This window comes from Danio aesculapii, chromosome 21 (assembly GCF_903798145.1).
Source record: "Danio aesculapii chromosome 21, fDanAes4.1, whole genome shotgun sequence".
In the NCBI taxonomy this organism is placed as follows: domain Eukaryota; kingdom Metazoa; phylum Chordata; class Actinopteri; order Cypriniformes; family Danionidae; genus Danio; species Danio aesculapii.
Genome location: NC_079455.1, coordinates 4,061,503 through 4,082,205, shown reverse-complemented (window position 1 = coordinate 4,082,205; position 20,703 = coordinate 4,061,503). Strand labels below are relative to the sequence as shown.

General features: G+C 36.3%; 1 protein-coding gene across 2 annotated transcripts in view; it reads left to right on the top strand.

The window, feature by feature from the left end:
- The window catches only part of LOC130215189 (gamma-aminobutyric acid receptor subunit beta-2), a 157,531-nt gene that overhangs the window by 122,464 nt on the left and 14,364 nt on the right, over positions 1–20,703 (top strand). For both annotated transcript variants that reach the window (XM_056447100.1, XM_056447099.1), the window contains exons 6-8: positions 7,440–7,577; positions 14,280–14,432; positions 20,545–20,703. The exon at positions 20,545–20,703 is cut by the window's right edge and continues 86 nt beyond it. In XM_056447100.1, coding sequence (XP_056303075.1) covers positions 7,440–7,577; positions 14,280–14,432; positions 20,545–20,703 — 450 coding nt within the window. The remainder of the gene's footprint in view (positions 1–7,439; positions 7,578–14,279; positions 14,433–20,544) is intronic.

Below are 20,703 nucleotides of genomic sequence, written 5' to 3'. Positions count from 1 at the left end.
TCACACACATACATACGCGTGCTTACTCGCTTTGGAGTCGGGAGCGATATTGTTAGACCACCCGCTCCCATCCAAAATTACACCAGTTACCGGCCGCTCCTGCGGCGCAAGAAATCTGGTCGGGTCCTGCAGCTCCCGCGGTACAGCTGCAGGAATGCAGACCTCTGCAGAAAGGCACGTAGAAATGGTGGGCGGGGAGGACTAGCCTTAAAGACGCAGTATGACAAAAACGCCCCCTAGTGCAAAAATGTATAAAATAGAATCTTGTAAAAGGTATATAATAAATAATATTATATGGTATAATAAATAATATTATATTATAAATAAATAATAAATGGGTGTTTTGAGCTGAAACTTTACAGACACATTCTGGAGACACAAAAGACTTATATTAAATCTAAAAAAAGGGGTAACCTAGGTGCCCTTTAAGTAACTGTCATGGTGTCTGACCAAGAAATTTAAAATCGAATCCATCTGAGACATGTATAAACCAGTAACCAGTAATAAGTGAACTATATTAATGGACTAACGTAGGGAATAGTGAATGAGAGTATAGGCATGATTTGGAATAAAGCTTCCCCTAATGCTTCCAGGCATGTAATGCAGTGCATCTTGAGGTAGAAACCATTGCATTTAGAAGCGCATGGATAGTAAACATCTTGATAAAGACGTGAACATAAGAACTGGTCATAGACTTGTGTTCAACTCTGTAAGAGGCTGAAGGACAGCACATTAACCCAAAGAACTGCAGCTGAATGCACCATTGCACACACAAAGTAAGTGGTTCTGGTACACAGACTCGGTGTAATGGTCTTGCTTCGAAAGGAAAAATCTAATGAGCATCTTCCTTCAAGTTACTTAAATATTCATATTTAGGTGGAGGTCTATAAATGCCATGCTACCCCAGCATAGGTTGTACAGTTAGCTTCAATTTAAGAGTACTTTAAATCCTAAGAACACAACTTAAGCTGACTAGTCACAGTGTTGTCTGCTGTAGAGCTGCTTTCTAGCTGAATCAAGTGTCTTTCAGAATTGACAAGTTTTGAGGCACTTCGATAGAACTGAATTTTATAATAATTCAACTAAAGTGACCTGCATATCAACACTATAGCTTTTTGTAGAGCTGCTTAAAACTGAATAAAGAAGTTTTTTATACTTTAGACAGAATTGAACCAAGCATAGAAAAAAATATGGCAAAAAATAAATAAATATATAGGTGTTTATGTGTGTATATATATATATATATATATATATATATATATATATATATAGTTCTGTCTGGTTCTCGAATTTGAAAATCTAATTGGCTAATAGCTATGCAATTTTCTGCAATAATAGCACTTGTACAACCTCTTCACCCTTCTGTATTACTCCGCCCACATAGAGTGACAGCAGATCATAATTTTGACAAATATCCCAGCTTTTGGACAACATAATAAACTTTTGAGGCTTTTCAGGCGAGAATGTGGTTGTTTAGATTGTAACTATGCTGTTTATTTAAACCGATAGTGCCTATTTTAAATATTTAAACTTTCAGAGATTCAGCTAGTCGGCGGCCAGCAGCCTGTCAAACTGAGAAGAGCTAAGATGGTTTAAATTCCACCACAAGATGGTGACAGAGGCCGCATGAAAAGTTTTTAGGGGAGAATAATTTTCTTTAAATTTCAAACTACAGCTGATAAAGTCATTATAAAACAGATAAGTGACATTCTAAGTTGATCTCTCTTTTGTGTGTTGTAGTGCTGTTTTTATACCAGTAATCTGGTAGTGTTTGCTCTGCTTGGGCTTTTTTGGGGTTAATTATTGTGATCTCCAATATGCAACAGAGAAATACTGGGAAATCTCTGTAGACTGATGGCATTTCATGCGGTTCAGCCTTATAATCTTAAAATGTTCATCATATAATCTAAAATTGTCATCACTTCAGACATTACGCAAGAGAATCATTCAAATGCTAACTCTAAAATGCTATTGGTGATTTAGCAATAGTTTCTGCTGTTCTGATGGTCTGCTGCAGATGTGAATGAATGGGGGAGGGAAGTAGTTCCTCATACTAAAAGAATTTTTGAGACTCTCTGTGTTTGATTTTCTATTTTATATACATGAGTATGGTGCTAAACTGTTGTATAAATGTATATAACACTCTTAGTAGTGCGATATGGCTGTATATCATCACTGGTGGGCCTCTAAGGCACTCGGCCTTACATATATATGTGATACGATATGCCCTCCATATACTGTATTTCAGTCCAAGAGTCCAAATACATTCATGTGTAACAACACATTTTCATTTGCACATCAACCAATCAACACACTTAAAAATATATAAATATTTATATTACCTTTACTATAAAATATCTTTAGAAACATGTCAAAAATATATTTTATTGATCAACACAGATACAATATCTTCTTACCATATATTTAAAATATATTTTGCCCAGGAAAAAATATATATTTTACTATATGGGCAACACTCAACCAACTTGAGTTAAGTAATGACATTAAAACTTTTTTAGAGTTGCTTTACAACCGCTTTTGTATTTACTTTAACCTGTGGTGTTGAACAGATTTATTTTGTGTATAAAGTTAACTTGTCTTCACTTAATGCTACAAAATGCTAACAGCAGACTATATTGCAATCAGTTCTGAGTTGAATCTCAAATGTGCTTTGAATGCTGCACAATCTTACAGCCTTCCAAGTCAGCCGTTTAAGAGGTTCTATTTCAGCTAAGAAGCCGTCTAATGCAACAAAGCAATTCACTGGGTTTTGTAACCGATCCCTGTAGAATTAGCCTAACACGATTCCTCTTCCTCCTCCTCATCCTGGAGTTCCTGTGCACGTGGGTTCACTGCTAGCGGAGCGATTCAAATGCAGTGATGTAAGAGCCTTGACAGGAACGTCGGCAAAAGCTAATTTGCTAAGTCAGACTCAATGACATAGAAAAAATGGAGTTAAGTGGCTTTGAATGGCCCAACCAACCACACAAAGGCCAACGTTCACTGCAAAACAATATGATGTCATGTTTGTGTGATGTAATGTTTACTTTAGCAGGAAAGAGTGATGCAATGCATGTTAAGCCCGTAATTGAGTCTAATTATTTACTTTTGCAAATGTGTGTTACTTTTTTATATTAATTTCAGTAATATTATTGAAAAATATGCAAATGTTTATATGATTTATTTATGATACATGCCTTGGGTTGCAAAAGAGTCAGTTGAGACTCAAACCAGGTATAAATATACAAAACTAAATCAGAAAAAGTTTGGAAAACACAAATAAAAAAAAAAAGTAGTGATTTTAAAATTAAAAATTACGTTTAAACATTTACAATAAACAGGAGGGCTAATAATTCTGACTCAAACTATATATATATATATATATATATATATATATATATATATATATATATATATATATATATATATATATATATATATATATATATATGTGTATGTGTGTGTGTATATATATATATACAATAACTTGCCTAATTACCCTAACCTGCCTAGTTAACCCAATTAACCTAGTTAAGGCTTTAATGTCATTTTAGGCTGTATAGAAGTCTTGAAAAATATCTAGCAAAATATTATTTACTGTCATCATGGCAAAGATAAAATAAATCAGTTATTAGAAATGAGTTATTAAAACTATTATGTTTAGAAATGTGTTGATTAGATATATATGTGTTATATATATACACACACACACACACATATATATATATATATATGCATTATATACATACATATAAATATATATATATATATATATATACATATATATATATATATATATATATATATATATATATATATATATATATATATATATATATATATATATATATATATATATATATATGTGTGTGTGTGTAACACATATATATCTAATCAACACATTTCTAATCATAATAGTTTTAATAACTCATTTCTAATAACTGATTTATTTTATCTTTGCCATGATGACAGTAAATAATATTTTGCTAGATATTTTTCAAGACTTCTATACAGCCTAAAATGACATTAAAGCCTCAACTAGGTTAATTGGGTTAACTAGGCAGGTTAGGGTAATTAGGCAAGTTATTGTATAACGATGGTTTGTTCTGTCGAAAAAATTATAGCTTAAAGGGGCTAATTATTTTGACCTTAAAATGGTTTTTAAAAAATTAAAAACTGCCTTTATTCTAGCAGAACTAAAACAAATAAGGCTTTCTCCAGAAGAAAAAATATTATCAGACATACTGTGAAAATTTCCTTGCCCTGTTAAAAATCATTTGGGAAATATTTGAAAAAGGAAAAAAAATTCAAGGGGGGCTAATAGTTTTGACTTCAACTGTGTGTGTGTATATATATATATATATATATATATATATATATATATATATATATATATATATATATATATATATATATATATATACTCTGTATATTGGATAAAATTCTATTCTAATTCTCCTTTTTGATGATACAACCTGGTTCTTCAAAACCTTTTGTGGCTTGGATAAGTGGGAACACTGTGCCTCAGTTTACTCCCCCTTTTACTTTTCCTTTTGATGTTTTTCCTCTCATATAATACACTATTCTCTTGTGTTTTGGCCGTCGGTCTGACAACTTACAGTCGCACAGAGGATCATCCACGGGTGGATTATGCAAGGCCAAGAGATTTTTTTTCATGGTCTGAAGTGGAGCGTTGTTTGCTCCAATACAATAAGATGTTTTTCAATCATTTATGGTTGGACTACATGGGTCTGGCTGTTCGTGTTTCTGTCGCTTTTCAGCACAGCGAGCACCGAAGCAAACAAAATATCTCATGTTTTTTCCTTGAATATTTATGACGGCTTTTTTTTTCCTCCGTCTGAGGTCAGAAACGGAGTGCCGTATGATTTGACTTGACAATGAGTTTGACCTAAGGCTTGCATGTGCTTATCCTCTGCTCTCTAATAACACAGGTTCAGCTTGACCTCAGATCCGAAAAAATACAAGTAAAATAATGATTCAGACAACAACATGTGGCACAGACACGTTCCTCTGTTGTTATTACATCGGAGAATTCTTCATATCACGACCCATAGCGCAGGCTTGATTTCAGAGCTCCTCGCAAATGTAGCAAACGTTCACGGCTTGAACTTGATTACACTTTTCATCATTTAGAATTCTTCACATCTTAGCGCCCCTTAAATGATTTAGCATGTTAAATTATGGATATGCAAAGCTTATAATGAATAAAGACACTGTTTGCTGTAGCGTAACGTTTTTTAACCTGAAAAAAGAAATAGATAAAGATGAATATTAAAACAAATAAGTGCGTTCACTTTCTGAAAATTACAAAAAATGTTACTTATTTTATTCCCAGAATGTATTAATGTATTATGCGGCATCTGCCCAAACATCACAACAGCTGCTGAGCTTCATGAACATCTTGTTTTTGGGTCACTAACTAATCAACTTGATGCGCAAGTGTGTGTTCATTTGTGTAATGGGCTGAGAATGCAAGATTAGAGTGTCAAAAGTTGGAATATTAAGATGTATTATTGTTATTGTAGTAGTTGTTATTATTATTTATGCAGTGATATATCAGATATGATCAATAATTGACATTTAAATTGATGCATTTCATATTGGAATGGATTACTGTAATATGTTGAAGGTTTGTGTATGCTTTTAAATTAATTGATTGAAATGGAAGGAACAATGTTGTTGTTTTTCTGACTTTATTTAATGCCGTTTTCATCCCACGACTTTAGACCGACAAATGTGACACAACAGACACACACAATGGGTGTGTTCATTTGTGTAATGGGCTGGGAATTGCATGATTAGAGATACTGTTATAAGTTGGGACAGTAAGATTTATTCCAACGTAGGCTCATTCTGAAAACGTAGCCCTATATACATTTCTGATGATCGCGAATTATGTGGTCGGAAGTACGTATGGCTGCATTTGTCTTTAAAACTAACGCTATAGAGAGGTATGACCTTCTTTTTGTGCTTACCTCCGTATGGACAGCTTTCCCGCTGTTACCAGTTTATTCAGTAGCTTGCCACGTACGTTGGCGGACTTGAGACACAGAGAGGAGTTGACCATGATGACGGCGTTCGAGTGCGATGAAGAACGTTCCGGAAAGACTAAAAAACAGAAACCAAAAACTAAAATAAACAAGTAAATAACAGGGTGAGAATGTGGTAAAATCTAAAAACGTGGTAAAAATCAGGCGAGGGTTTTTCTTTTTCTGGATTGCTTTATAAAACTGTCGGTTGGGTTTAGGGAAGTGGGTGGGTGGGCGGGTCACTTGGTGCTTTTGAAGGAGAAGGGTGGGTCAGTCGATCAGTCAGTCATTCATTCAGTCAGTTGACAGTGACCTCAGGTGGATTTACTCGAAGAGAGCAGGCACGAATGGCACTCGCGAGAAAAATTTGAGATCTCAAAAAGCATACACAGCCGCTTCTGGTGGATTTGCAAAAACAAAAACTGCTAAAAACGTAGCTCCTGGGATGTATTTGACGCTCTCCAGAAAGGTATATAGCGATACGTTTTCAGAATGAGCCTTGGTTGATTTATTCATATTAATATTAGTAGTAGTATTACTTATGCACTTATACGTAAGATATGGTCAATTGGTCAATAATTGATATTTGAACTGATGCATTTAAAATAGTTTCGGTTGTTAAGTTCATTTTGGAATGGACTACTTTGAAGGTTTTTGCGTGCTTTTAGATTTATTTAATTAAAATGGATGACTATTGTTGATGTTATTGTTGTTGATGTCATTTTCATCCCAAGAATTTAGACAAACAAATATGACTCAACAGAAACAAGTGTGTTCATTTATGAAATGGGGTGGGAATTTCACGATTAGACTACTGTCCTAAACTGACACAGTAACGTGTATTAGTAGTAGTAGTACTTATGCGCTCATATGTCAGATATGGTCAATTCTGCAATAATTTATATTTAAATTGATGAATATATCGGGTTGAATATATTTAATGGGTTATTTTGAAGGTTTTTGTAAGCTTTTAATGTTATTTGATTGAAATTGATGACTATTGTTGACTATTGTTTAATGTCAATTTAATCCCAGAACTTTAGACCAACACATGTGACACAACACACTCATACAGTATGTGTTCATTTGTAAAATGGGCTTGTGATTGCGAGATTAAACTGTCCTAAGTTGAGACAGAAAAATGTATTAGTAGTGGTAGTAGTATATTACATACTGTATATGGTCAATAATTGACATTTAAATTGAAGGATTTAAAAGGAGTGGGTTGTTCATTTCATTTCGCAGTGGATTATTGTAATATTTTGCTAAAGGTTTGTATATGCTTTGAATTTATTTGATTGAAATGGATGGATGAATGTTTATTTGGCTTCAATTCAATGCCCGAGACTCTCATATGTGTTTTAATATTTGTCTGTTTTCTTCTTTCAGATGGCTACACCACAGATGACATTGAGTTTTACTGGCGAGGCGGCAACCATGCGGTAACGGGCGTTGAAAGGATAGAGCTTCCTCAGTTCTCCATAGTGGACTACAAACTCATCTCTAAAAATGTTGTGTTTTCTACAGGTAACCAAACTACAGAACACTTTAGGAATCAATTGAGAATTGTACCATGTGGTATTCACCTTCTTGAAAAGACCAGGCTTGCAGCTTGTTAAAATATTAAAGTTGCAAATGCACAAAACGTATTTGCCCCACTTACGTATTAGGGCACTTCGTGGTCAAATCCCCCACCCATTTACACACCACATGTACTACACATACAGCTAGTTCTGCTTCTGTAAGCAGTTTCAGTCAATAAGCAGATCATTCATTGAAAATGCCTAGTAGAGAAGTAAACACCAAGTTTATGAGCGTCTCGTTTTGGCATGGCTAGTGGTATCCCAAGCCCCCAGCAGTTATACGAAATAACCCTGGCCTGAAAAATGAAAAACACACACACGGAAAACAAGAAACAGGGTGTTCTTATAAGTTATTTAACAGAATGTTGTGTGACCACTTGATTTATTCATCGACTACATTTTCATATTCATGAATTTGTCATGCAAGTCAGGAGGTTAGCTGTAGACGCAGCCTTCGGAAATAATGTTTGGTTCAGCTAGTCGGAAAATATGAAGACGGTGTTCAGCTTCAACAGCACTACCAAGGAAAACTTCACTTCTTTTTGAAAATAGGCACCTAGAGTTAAGCAGATAAACCATTTTTGAATCCGTTCAGCTAATCTCTGGTTCTGAGAACACTTTTAGCTTAGCTTAGCATAGACTATTGAATCGGATTAGACTTTTATTAGCATCTTGATCATAAAAATCAAAAAAGTTACATCATGAACTAATAAAAGCGAAAAAGAAAAAGTTGCTATTTAGGTCAATATGGCTAGAAACTATAGTCTAATTCTGGCATAATCTAGGAACTTTGTCATACCATGCCTGCAGCAGACCCCAGATAAAATAGTCCACAGCTAAGTAACAACAATTCATGATATAGTGCCTACTGCAGGAAAAATTATCAAAATAATAATAAATAAGAATAAAAATAAAGGTGTTCAGTTGGGTGGAGGTCAGGGCTTGGTGCAGGCCAGTCAAGTTCCTCCTTTTCAAACTCACTTATCCATTTATCTATGGAGCTTGCTTTTTATATTAGAATAAGAAGAGGCCATCCCAGAACTGTTCCCACAAAATTGAGAGCATGAAATCAATCAATCAATCAATCAATCAATCAATCGATCGATTCAAACTAACTCACACAGCCTTATGAACCAATTTTTTTTGGAATGACATGAATGTGAGCAAATAATCACAAATTTAGATTTTTGTTTTGAAAAAAAATTCATTTAAAAGTTATGAGCGACGCGGTTGCGCTGTGGGTAGAATGTTCGCCTCACAGCAAGAAGGTCGCTGGTTCGATCCTCGGCTGGGTCAGTTGGCATTTTTGTGCGGCGTTTGCATGTTCTCCTGGTGTTGTCTTGGGTTTCCTCCGGGTGCTTCGGTTTCCCCCACAATCTAAAGACATGTGCTATAGGTGAATTGAGTAAGCTAAATTGGCCATAGTGTATGTGTGTCCGCAAATCCGCTTCATTCGCGCGTCAAATTCACTTCACAACAGACGCGGATTCGCATTATGGGTGGGGTTTCTTTTAGCCTGATCTCACGAGAAAACGTAAGTATTTTACGTTTTGTCAGTTTATTGGCTAATTTGTACGAATTCGTACGAGTTCAGTCGTAGGAATTTGTACGATTTTAAAAAGGAGGTGTGGCACCCAACCCCACCCCTAAACCCAACCGTCATTGGGGGATGAGCGAATCGTACTAAATTATACGAATTAGATCGTACGAATTCATACGAATTAGCTACTAAATGAAAAAGTTACGAATTGCCGTGAGATTGTGTTGGTTTCTTTCTGCCCGGTGACTCTAGCTTCATTTATAAATGGCTATCATGGATTTTATTGAGAGAATAGCTGGGTTTATGAAAAACAGCATCGATTTATTTGGACCCGTGGCTGAGTCTACTAAATCCATTCTGAGGTCCACCCAGCTCTGTGAGCTTATAAACTTCTCCAGAAACTATACCTGGATGATGGAAGCTGTCAGTGGTGCTTCCGACTGAGCCGAGCCCAGTTTGATGAACTGTTGTCCGGTGTTGGCAGGAGGATTTTCCCCCAGGACACCAACAACAGGCACTACGTCATAATCACTCCCCTACAATAAAAAGCTCCTGATTGGTTAATGTGGCGCGAATGTCTGCTGAAGTTCAGATTTTCCATCTCCAGTAATTCGCGTGATAAGCGCATCTATCACGCAAAACACTCAACTCGCGCCACTTCATTCACGCGAATCATGTCATTTGCGCTGCCTCATTCACGTGTATCGCACTGAATGTCTGTTCGCGTCTTTGCATTGACTTAACATGTAAATCACTTGTGCTTGATGGTTCTTCCACGTCTGGTCTGAACACAGCATTAGTCTAAATGTGTCCAGTTGGGTTGAGGTCATCTTCAATTCTTCTGGAAAGGCTTTCCACAAAGTTTAGGAGTGTGTAAATAGAAGTATTTGACTATTCTTCTAGAAGTTTTATTGTGAGGTTACACACTGATGTCAGATGAAAAGGCCTGACTCACAGTCTTAGTCTAAATCAGGGGTCCCCAAACTTGGTCCTGGGAGGCTGGTGTCCTGCATAGTTTAGTTACAATCCCAATCAGACACACCTGGGCTAGCTAATCAAGCTCTTACTAGGCTTTCTAGAAACATCCATGCAATTGTGTTGAGGCAAGTTAGAGCTAAAGTCTGCAGGACACCGGCCCTCCAGGACCGAGTTTGGGCACCCCGGGTCTAAATGTATTTAGTCGGGTTGAGGTCATCTTCAGTTCTTCTGGAAAAGCTTTTCACAAACTTTAGCAGTGTGTTCATGGAAGATTTGACCATTCTTCTAGAAGTGCATTTGTGAGATTAGACACTTATACAAGGTGTCTAAAGTTTAAAGGTGTTCAGTTGGGTTGAGGTCAGGGCTTGGTGCAGGCCAGTCAAGTTCTCCCCTATCAAACTCACTCATCCATTTATTTATTGAGCTTGCTTTCTATGTTAGAACAGAAAGAGGCCATCCCCTAACTGTTCCCACAAAGTTGAGAGCATGAAACTGTCCAAAATGTTTTGGTATGCTGAAGGATTTATACTTTCTTCGCTGAAAAAACAGCCTCAACCTCACACCATAATCCCCCCTCCACCAAACTTTACACTTGGCACACTGCAGTCTCCTGGCAACCAAACCCAGACTCGTCCGTGGGATTGGCAGAGTGAAAAGCATGATTTGTTAGTCCAGAGAACAAACATATATACTGCCCTTCATACTAAACAACATCCTTAAGAACATTTTAGTCCCTATGTGTGTACTACAGAGAAATATATTTGGATTCTCACTTCTCACTCAATTTAGGTAAAGATGAGTACATTTTATTCATTGTTTATTCCAAAATATGGTGGGGTGCGTATAATGTCTTGTGTTGTATGTTTCATTCATACACTTTGCCTTAAGACATTCTCACGCAGATAGTCCACAAGTGATGAGGGCTGAGCCATGAATCATCTAACATTCCAGGAAACCCCTATACAGACTAATGCATTCAGAGAATAGACTGCAGGAGAATACCATGCAGATAAATATGTTCTAATTGTTGAAGCATGAAGAAAATAAACTCACAACTGTGCTAAATTATGTCATATATTAATTGTCATAACATAATGTGTATTTAAAGAACAATGTAATTTGATATAAAATATATGTGTGTAAAAAATGATGCACTTTTTAATATTACGCTGTAGGTGGGGAAGGGGGGGGGTTACATAATGTAAAACTGTTGTCTGATGCTATGTAGTAAGTTTAGTGCAAAAAAAAAGATTTTAATTCCATAAATGTTTTATTGATACAATAATTGTACTGGTGTTCAGTTGGGTTGAGGTCAGGACTTGGTGCAGGACAGCCAAGTTCCTCCATATCAAACTCATTTATTTATTTATTGAACTTGCTTTGGTAAAGTCTAGATCGGATACACGGACGGCCAGTAGTGCGATATGCACATTAATATAGCAGCATTTTTTATGACACTGTATAACAATAATTAATATTTTTACAGTACTGTGACTGTTGGGTTTAGGGTTGGGGTGGGGGTAGGAGTTAAAAATACAATTTATTGGGTAATTTAATAGATAAAATAAATAATACTCGGTACAAATACTGTTTTTACATTACTGTGATGCTTGGGTTTAGGGTTGGGGTGGGGGTAGACGTTAATAAAATACAATGAATGGGAAATTTCATAAATAATATAAATAAATCTCGTTAACTTCTGGCCGCATCCATATCCGATCTAGCAACATCCACTTGCTTTGTTATGTTAGAACTGGAAGTACGTGACAATCCCCAAACTATCCCTACAAAGTTGAGAGCATGACATTGTCCATCATCTTGTGACTTAATAATATGTAGGTTAGTGTATGCTCCATCCAGCTGTTTTCATTTCAGTCAGCTTTGACTTTAACTAAAGAATTAATAAAATAAGATTACTCAGAAAAATAATGGTGTCTAACTTTTATGTTTTGTGGCAAGTATCTGTGTATTAAGCGTGATAAAGTCAACATAGGCTATACAACATAACCCTATATACATTTATGGAGATAGCTTGCGAATTTTGTAGCCAGGAGTCTTTAAAACGAACACTACGGGGCGGTGTGATGCCGTTCTTTTTCGCGCTTACCAGCTGACCACTTATGTCCGTATGGCCGGCTTTCCCGCTGTTACTAGTTTGTCTAGTAGCTTGCCAAATATGTCGAGATATGTTGACCACAATGACGGAGTTCAAGTCTGGTGAAGAACGTTTTTAGAAAGCGAGTAAGACAAAAATTGAAGCCCAAAAAATTAAATAAACTAGTAAATAACAGGGTGAGAATGTGGTAAAATCTGAAAACGTGGTAAAGATCAGGCGAGGCCTTTTCTTTTTCTGGATTGCTTTTGAAAACAGTCGGCTGGGTTTAGATAAGTGGGTGGGCAGGTCAATTGGTGCTTCTGAAAACACTATTAGTTGGGTTTAGGGAAGGAGGAGGGTGGGTCAGTCGATCAGTCAGTTAGTCAGTCAGTCAACAGTGGCCTCTGGTGGATTTACACAAGAACAACAGGCGTGAAGAAATTTGAGATCTCAAAAAGCATACACAGCGGCCTCTGGTGGATTCACGAAAACAATCTTGCAATAAAACATACCTCCAGGGAAGTATTTGACGCTCTACAGATGTGTGTCATGGTATATACCGGAATCCTAAACATAATTTCAATACCTTTGTAAGACTTTTTAAAGACCTTCTCAGAATATTTTAAGACCTCATCGCCACTTCAAGTTCTAATCAGTATCAAACCTTTAACTTAATAAACAGTTGTTAATAGACAGTAGTAATTAAATAAATCAATTGAGCATTTTTTTGGAGTGAAACACTTTTGGACAACGCTTGAACAAAATTTAAAACCTCATAAAGACACAATTAAGACTTTTTAATACCTTTTAAGGGCCTTCATTTTATCATAATTGATTTATAAACATTTTATCCACGGAGACCCTGTGTATATAGTAGTACGTTTTCCGAATGAGCCTGGGTTTGATCAACTGTATATATTAAAAAAAAAAAATCCTGTATGTACTTGAAGTCAGAATTAATAGCCACCCTGAATTATTAGCCCCCTGTTTATTTTTTTCCCCAATTTTTGTTTAACAGAGAGATTTTTTCTACACATTTCTAAACATAATAGTTTTAATAACTCATCTATAATAACTGATGTATTTTATCTTTGCCATGATGACAGTAAATAATATTAGACTAGATATTTTCAAGGCACTTCTATACAGCTTAAAGTGACATTTAAAGGCTTAACTAGGGTAATTAGGTTAACTAGGCAGGTTAGGGTAATCAGGCAAGTTATTGTATAACGATGGTTTGTTCTGTAGACTAGTGTTTCCCAACCCTGTTCCTGAAGGCACACCAACAGTGCACATTTTCAACCTCTCCCTAATCAAACACACCTGAATCAACTCATCAGAAGATTAGAAGAGACTCCAAAACCTGAAGTTAATGGGTCAGATAAGGGAGACATTCAAAATATGTACTGTTGGTGTGGCTCCAGGAACAGGGTTGGGAAACACTGCTGTAGACTATGGAAAAAAAAAAAATAAAATATATATATATATATATATATATATATATATATATATATATATATATATATATATATATATATATATATATATATATATATATAGCTTAAAAGGGCTAATAATTTTGACCTTAAAATTTTTTGTAAAAAATTAAAAACTGCTTTTATTCTAGCCGAAATAAAACAAATAAGACTTTCTCCAGAAGAAAAAATATTATCAGACATACTGTGAAAATTTCCTTGTTCTGTTAAACATCATTTGGGAAATATTTAAAAAAGAAAAAAAATTCAAAAGGGGACTAATAGTTCTGACTTCAACTGTACATACACACATACACACAAAGCTAACAGGGTTAAACTCAATAAACTGCATTCATTTATTATGTGTTGAGCTGTACATCCTATGAGCTTACAAAGTCTCAAAGCCCAAATATGAACATTACATACAGTACAGAGTTATGTACACAATAAGATGCTGGTGGTCCTACAAAAAAACAATTCACAAAACAATTAAGTTGCACAAACGGCATTTTATAAATCTTGCTAACACTATCTCATTGCTGGGTTATTTTCGAACAGGTTCATATCCTCGCCTCTCCCTGAGCTTCAAGCTTAAGAGAAACATCGGCTACTTCATTCTGCAAACCTACATGCCTTCCATCCTAATCACCATCCTATCCTGGGTATCCTTCTGGATCAACTATGATGCCTCGGCTGCCAGGGTCGCTTTAGGTAGGCACTGATCTAACAAAACAATCTATATATTCACTACTATATAGATCTATATGCAGTAAGTATGATTTATGTGATATTTCAGCTCGAACTGTATCTTAACCAGGCAAGAAAAGCATTGACATGTAGCATATTCAGCATATATCAATTCAGTTCTGGACACCTGGATTGGCACTGTCTGTTCTCTTGGTTCCGCCTCCACACACAGCTGTCAGACACACTCCACTTACTGTACCTTTCCCTGTCCACCTACCATTCTCCTGTGTCTCCTGTTATAGCACAGCAGTATTCTCTCCTGATCTGACCTCCTCGTATGTAGTTCATCCACTATATGGTGCTGCTGCCGGCATTGCCAAGGGAGCGTACTCTATCAGTGGTCATTTATACTTCTTTTAGCACAATCTTACCACACATTTAATAACATATAAAAACAATATAATTGTTTTGAGCAATTTTGTGAATAAAGGTAAAAGAAAAACAAAACTTCTAATAAATTTACTAGTTTCTCTCTTAGCCCCCTTTTTGACCCCCTAGGCCAGGTATGGGCAAACTTGATCCTCGAGGGCCGGTGTCCCTGCAGAGTTTTGCTCCAACACTAATCAAACACACCTGAACACCCTAATTAGTGTCTTTAAGATCACTAGAAAACTACAAGCAGGTGTGTTTGATTAGGGTTGGAGCAAAACTATGCAGGGACGCCGGCCCTCCAGGATCGAGTTTGCCCATCCCTGCCCTAGGCCATAGCCAGGGGTTAAAAATTTGTGATTCGGGGGTTGCTAAAAAATTGTGCTAAGTAAATGGCTAAAAATGAATTATGAATTTAATCACACTAACAACATGATAATAAAGCTTGTTAACACGTTTTTAATGATTTATCAAGGACTTATAATGCTTTGTTTTGTTATTTCATCTTAATTTACAAGTAGTATGGTATTTACAGCTACTGTATATATTAAGGGTGTCACGAGATAGAAAGAAAGTGCAACATCCACCATGTAATCAAGATAAAATAATACTGTTACATACATCACGTGCATAAATCACGCCATGGACATTACATTAAGATGCCTACTGGTTTAAAAAGGCCTAGATTAAAAGAAGATGGCCAAATGAGAACATTTCAGTCGTAAACTATCGCAAAACAACTTATCAAAATGGAGAATGGCTTATCGGAATGGAGAAAAGAGCGTTTTTTTTTTTATTATCAGCTGTCAGTCTGCGACCGCTCTTTTTTTTTCCTGGTCGTTGCGCCTTTTGCCGTGTGCTGTGTAAATACAGACAATCGGATGTGAGTATATAAATGTGAGCAGGTCATCAAAAAAATAAATAAATGAATCCGATACTGTCACAAAATCCCAAATTGACCATCAATATCTGAAATTCTATAGGGGAAATGACAGTCAGTAGAGTTAGATATTTTCCATTTATATATATTAACAAATATTTTGCAATTTCACTGTAGATAGCTAGTAATATCTATCTATCTATCTATCTATCTATCTATCTATCTATCTATCTATCTATCTATCTATCTATCTATCTATCTATCTATCTATCTATCTATCTATCTATCTGTCTGTCTGTCTGTCTGTCTGTCTGTCTGTCTGTCTGTCTATCTTCAGCATCCATCCGTCCGTCCGTCCGTCCGTCCGTCCGTCCGTCCGTCCGTCCGTCTATCTATCTATCTATCTATCTATCTATCTATCTATCTATCTATCTATCTATCTATCTATCTATCTATCTATCTATCTATCTGTCTGTCTGTCTGTCTGTCTTCAGCATCCATCCGTCCGTCTATCTATCTATCTATCTATCTATCTATCTATCTATCTATCTATCTATCTATCTATCTATCTATCTATCTATCTATCTATCTATCTATCTATCTATCTATCTATCTATCTATCTATCTATCTATCTATCTGTCTGTGTCTATATAGATGCTTTCTATCTATCTATCTATCTATCTATCTATCTATCTGTCTGTCTTTCTGTCTGTCTGTTTGTCTGTCTGTCTTCAGCATCCGTCCGTCCGTCCGTCCGTCCGTCCGTCTATCTATCTATCTATCTATCTATCTATCTATCTATCTATCTATCTATCTATCTATCTATCTATCTATCTCTCTATCTATCTATCTATCTGTCTGTCTGTCTGTCTGTCTGTCTGTCTATCTGTCTGTCTATCTATCTTCAGCATCCGTCCGTCTATCCATCTATCCATCTATCCATCTATCTATCTATCTATCTATCTATCTATCTATCTATCTATCTATCTATCTATCTACAGCATCCATCCATCCATCCATCCATCCATCCATCCATCTATCTATCTATCTATCTATCTATCTATCTATCTATCTATCTATCTATCTATCTATCTATCTATCTATCTATCTATCTATCTATCTATCTATCTATCTGCCCAAAAACTGCCTAAAATCTCAATAACATTATAAGAAGACTTCAACAGTATAAAGCCAGTAAGCAGCCAGTGACCTCTTTAAATGACCTATAACTGTGTTAAATTCTCAGAACAGGTTTTTTTTTCTTTTTTGACTCAGCCCAAATACTCTCCTAAAATCTTTAATCAAGCATATTGACAGACATTTATACTGATTTGATTTGGTCATTTTTAACACACATTTTCTATAGGTTTTTCTTCTTTCTAAGCCCCCACTTTTTTCCTGTCATTAGTGATTATGTAAGGCTGATGTAGGCATAAAGCGTGCGAGCTTCTCAGTGTGAATAAAAGAGCACTCTTTGTGATTGCTGTCTGGCCTGCTCTCATTCATCCACACGAGTGCAAACCGCTGTAGCATTTAACAGAAGACAGAGTGATATATAGGATGAGCAAATACAAGTGTTTAAAGCCCAGTCTGATTAGGTTCATGAAAGTTTTTGTCACACGCGCGTATCTGTATTATGGTACTAGATGTGACATTATTCTTTAAAAAAATTGAAGGAATCAGCATGTTCATCGTTCATCAAGACGATCTGTTGCAGTTCATCAGAATGATCAGAATGAGGAGGAAAGGTGATTTAAGTGACTTTAAACGTGGCATGGTTGTTGGTGCCAGACAGGCTGGTCTGAGTATTTCAGAAACTGCTGATCTACTTGGATTTTCACGCACAGCCATCTCGAGGGTTTACTGAGAATGGTCCAAAAAACGAGAAAATATCAAGAGAGCGGCAGTTCTGTGGGCGCAAATGCTTTGTTGATGCCAGAGGTCAGAGGAGAATGGCCAGACTGGTTACATCAGAGATATGCAGAAGAGCATCTCAGAATGCACAACACGTCCAACCTTGAGGCAGATGGGCTACAGCAGCAGAAGACCACAACCAGTGCCACTCCTGTCAGCTAAGAACAGGAAACTGAGGCTACAATTCACACAGGCTCACCAAAACTGGAGAATAGAAGATTGGAAAAATGATGCCTGGTCTGATGAGTCTCAATTTCTGCTGCCACATTCAAATGTTAAGGTCAGAATTTGGCGTCAACAACATGAAAGCATGGATCCATTCTGCCTTGTACCAACGGTTCAGGCTGGTGGTGTTTTTGGTTCAAGGTGGTGGTGTAATGGTGTGGGGGATATTTTCTTGGCACACTTTGGGCCCATTGGTACCAATTAAGCATCGTGTCAATGCCACAGCCTACCTGAGTATTGTTGCTGACCATGTCCATCCCTTTATGACCACAGTGTCTCCATCTTCTGATAGCTACTTCCAGCAGGAAAACGCGCCATGTCATAAAGCATGAATACTCTCAGACTGGTTTCTTGAACATGACAATGAGTTCACGGTACTCAAATGGCCTCCACAGTCACCAGAGCTCAATCCAATAGAGCACCTCCTAAAAACAGGAGATTTGCATTACGGATGTGCAACCGATAAATCTGCAGCAACTGTGTGATGCTATCATATGGACCAAAATCTCTTAGGTATATTTCCTTGTTGAATCTATGCCATAAAGGATTAATGCAGTTCTGAAGGCAAGAGAGGGTCAAACACAGTACTAGTAAGGTGTACCTAATAAAGTGGCCAGTGAGTGTATATTTCCAGCCAAAAGACATGAGGATGAAAAAATTAGAGCAGGAAATTTTTATTCGAGAAAGCGTTTTCAATGACAGACGTCTTTAGCATCTGCTGCAGCGTGAATCATAACAACACATGATTTATGAAGAATAATGACTTTGTCCATCATACGCTCTGTAATACCTGTCACGGAATTTCAGGAAAGCTGTCATAATGAGACAGAATGGATATTTCAATGCAATAATAGGAGCATTTGTAAATCACTGGTTAGACAGGCTTTGTGTTTCACAGATTAACATGCCTAACTCCCACTCTGCCATCTGAGAGCAACAAAAACACATATTTTTAAGATTCTGAATCATCAGCGGAAAGAAAAGAATTAGCCGAAGCCTCCTCACAGGTGCACAAATGTTTACAGAGTGTTTAAAATGAGGACAGGTTTAGGGTGATCCCTTTAGTATTCATAGCAAGATTCACGTTCAAGTGAACTTAAAAAAGAATGTTATTAAAAGACAGACTTTCTTTCAGAAAACTAAAGTACAGTTGAAGTCAAAATTGTTACCCCTCTAGTGAAATGTTTAGTATTTTTCAAATATCTCCCAAGTTTTGTTTAACAGAACATATTTATACATATATATTTATACATATATACTTCATGACTTGTCAATCTCAGTTGTAAGAGCATCTAATAATAATTTGACTTCTAGCTGATCATTGTGAAAAGTGGCAGAAGGTAGATTTCCCATGAATAATCTGTTGAACTGCATCCCAATCATCACAAATACTGCAGAAGACCTATTGGAACCCACATGGACCCAAGATTCTCATAGAAATCCGTCAAGTTTGGTGAAGGAAAAACCATGGTTTGGGGTTACATTTAGTATGAGGGTGTGTGAGAGATCTGCACAGTGGATGGCAACATCAACAGCCTGAGGTATCAAGACATTCGTGCTTCCCATTACATTACAAACCACAGGAGAGGACAAATTCTTCAGCAGGATAGTGCTCCTTCTCATACTTCAGCCTCCACATCAAAGTTCCTGACAGCAAAGAAGTTCAAGATGCTCCAGGATTGGCCAGCCCAGTCACCAGACAAGAACATTATTGAGAATGTCCGGGGTAAGATGAAGGAGGAGGCATTGAAGATGAATCCAAAGTTTCTTGATGGAGTCTAGGAGTCCTTTCCAATGATATACAAGTGTCCTCAGTGGTGCATAACAGTAAAAATACAGTTGCGCTGGAAGGAAAATAACAACAAATCACATCATACGCGCTTTGCGCCTTATTGTGCCGGGTGTATGATTGGGCCCTGTGTTTTCATTAACAGCTAATTTAGTAATACACTAGTAATGATTCAAATATTCAACAAGACAACAGATATTCAAGTGTTACCATATCTGGAATGATGAATTACTCTCCAATACCTTACAATCACCCCAAGTTAACAATAATGCATTTACTATAGAATATTGCTCCAAATAATTAATAATTAATTAAGTATACACTTATCAAATTATGTTTATCAGAGGAAGGGATTTTACACAGTATTTCTTATTATATTTTTTTTGTTCGGGAGAAAGTCTTATTTGTTTTATTTCGGCTAGTTTTTTATTAAAAATAAATAAATAAATAAACATTTTAAGGTCAGTATTATTTGCCAAATTCCTCTAACCTAGTCAAGATTTGGTTAATGTCACTTTAAGCTGAATACTAGTATAGGGAAAAATATCTAGTAAAATATTATGCACTGTCGTCATGGCAACAAAAAAAGAAATCAGTTATTAGAAATTCATTTATTCAAAATTCATAAAAAAATCTTATTTCCGTTAAACAGAAATTGGGAAACAAAATATACAGGGGGCTAATAATTCTGATGAATGTATACTTGTTTTTGAATTCGCTGAATCCCACTTGACAAACAAATATCTTTAAAGGACACAGATATAATTTATTTACATCTAAATTTGTTTATATACTGTACTATAATGTATATGTATAAATATCACAAGTATTTATAAGTATTTGGGTTTCGCACTATTTGTCTTATGTACCCTTAACAGTAAATTCCTTTTGAACGCAGGCATAACCACTGTGCTGACCATGACCACCATCAACACACATTTGCGGGAGACTCTTCCAAAGATTCCGTATGTCAAAGCCATTGACATGTACCTGATGGGCTGTTTCGTCTTCGTCTTCCTGGCTCTGCTGGAGTATGCGCTGGTCAACTACATCTTCT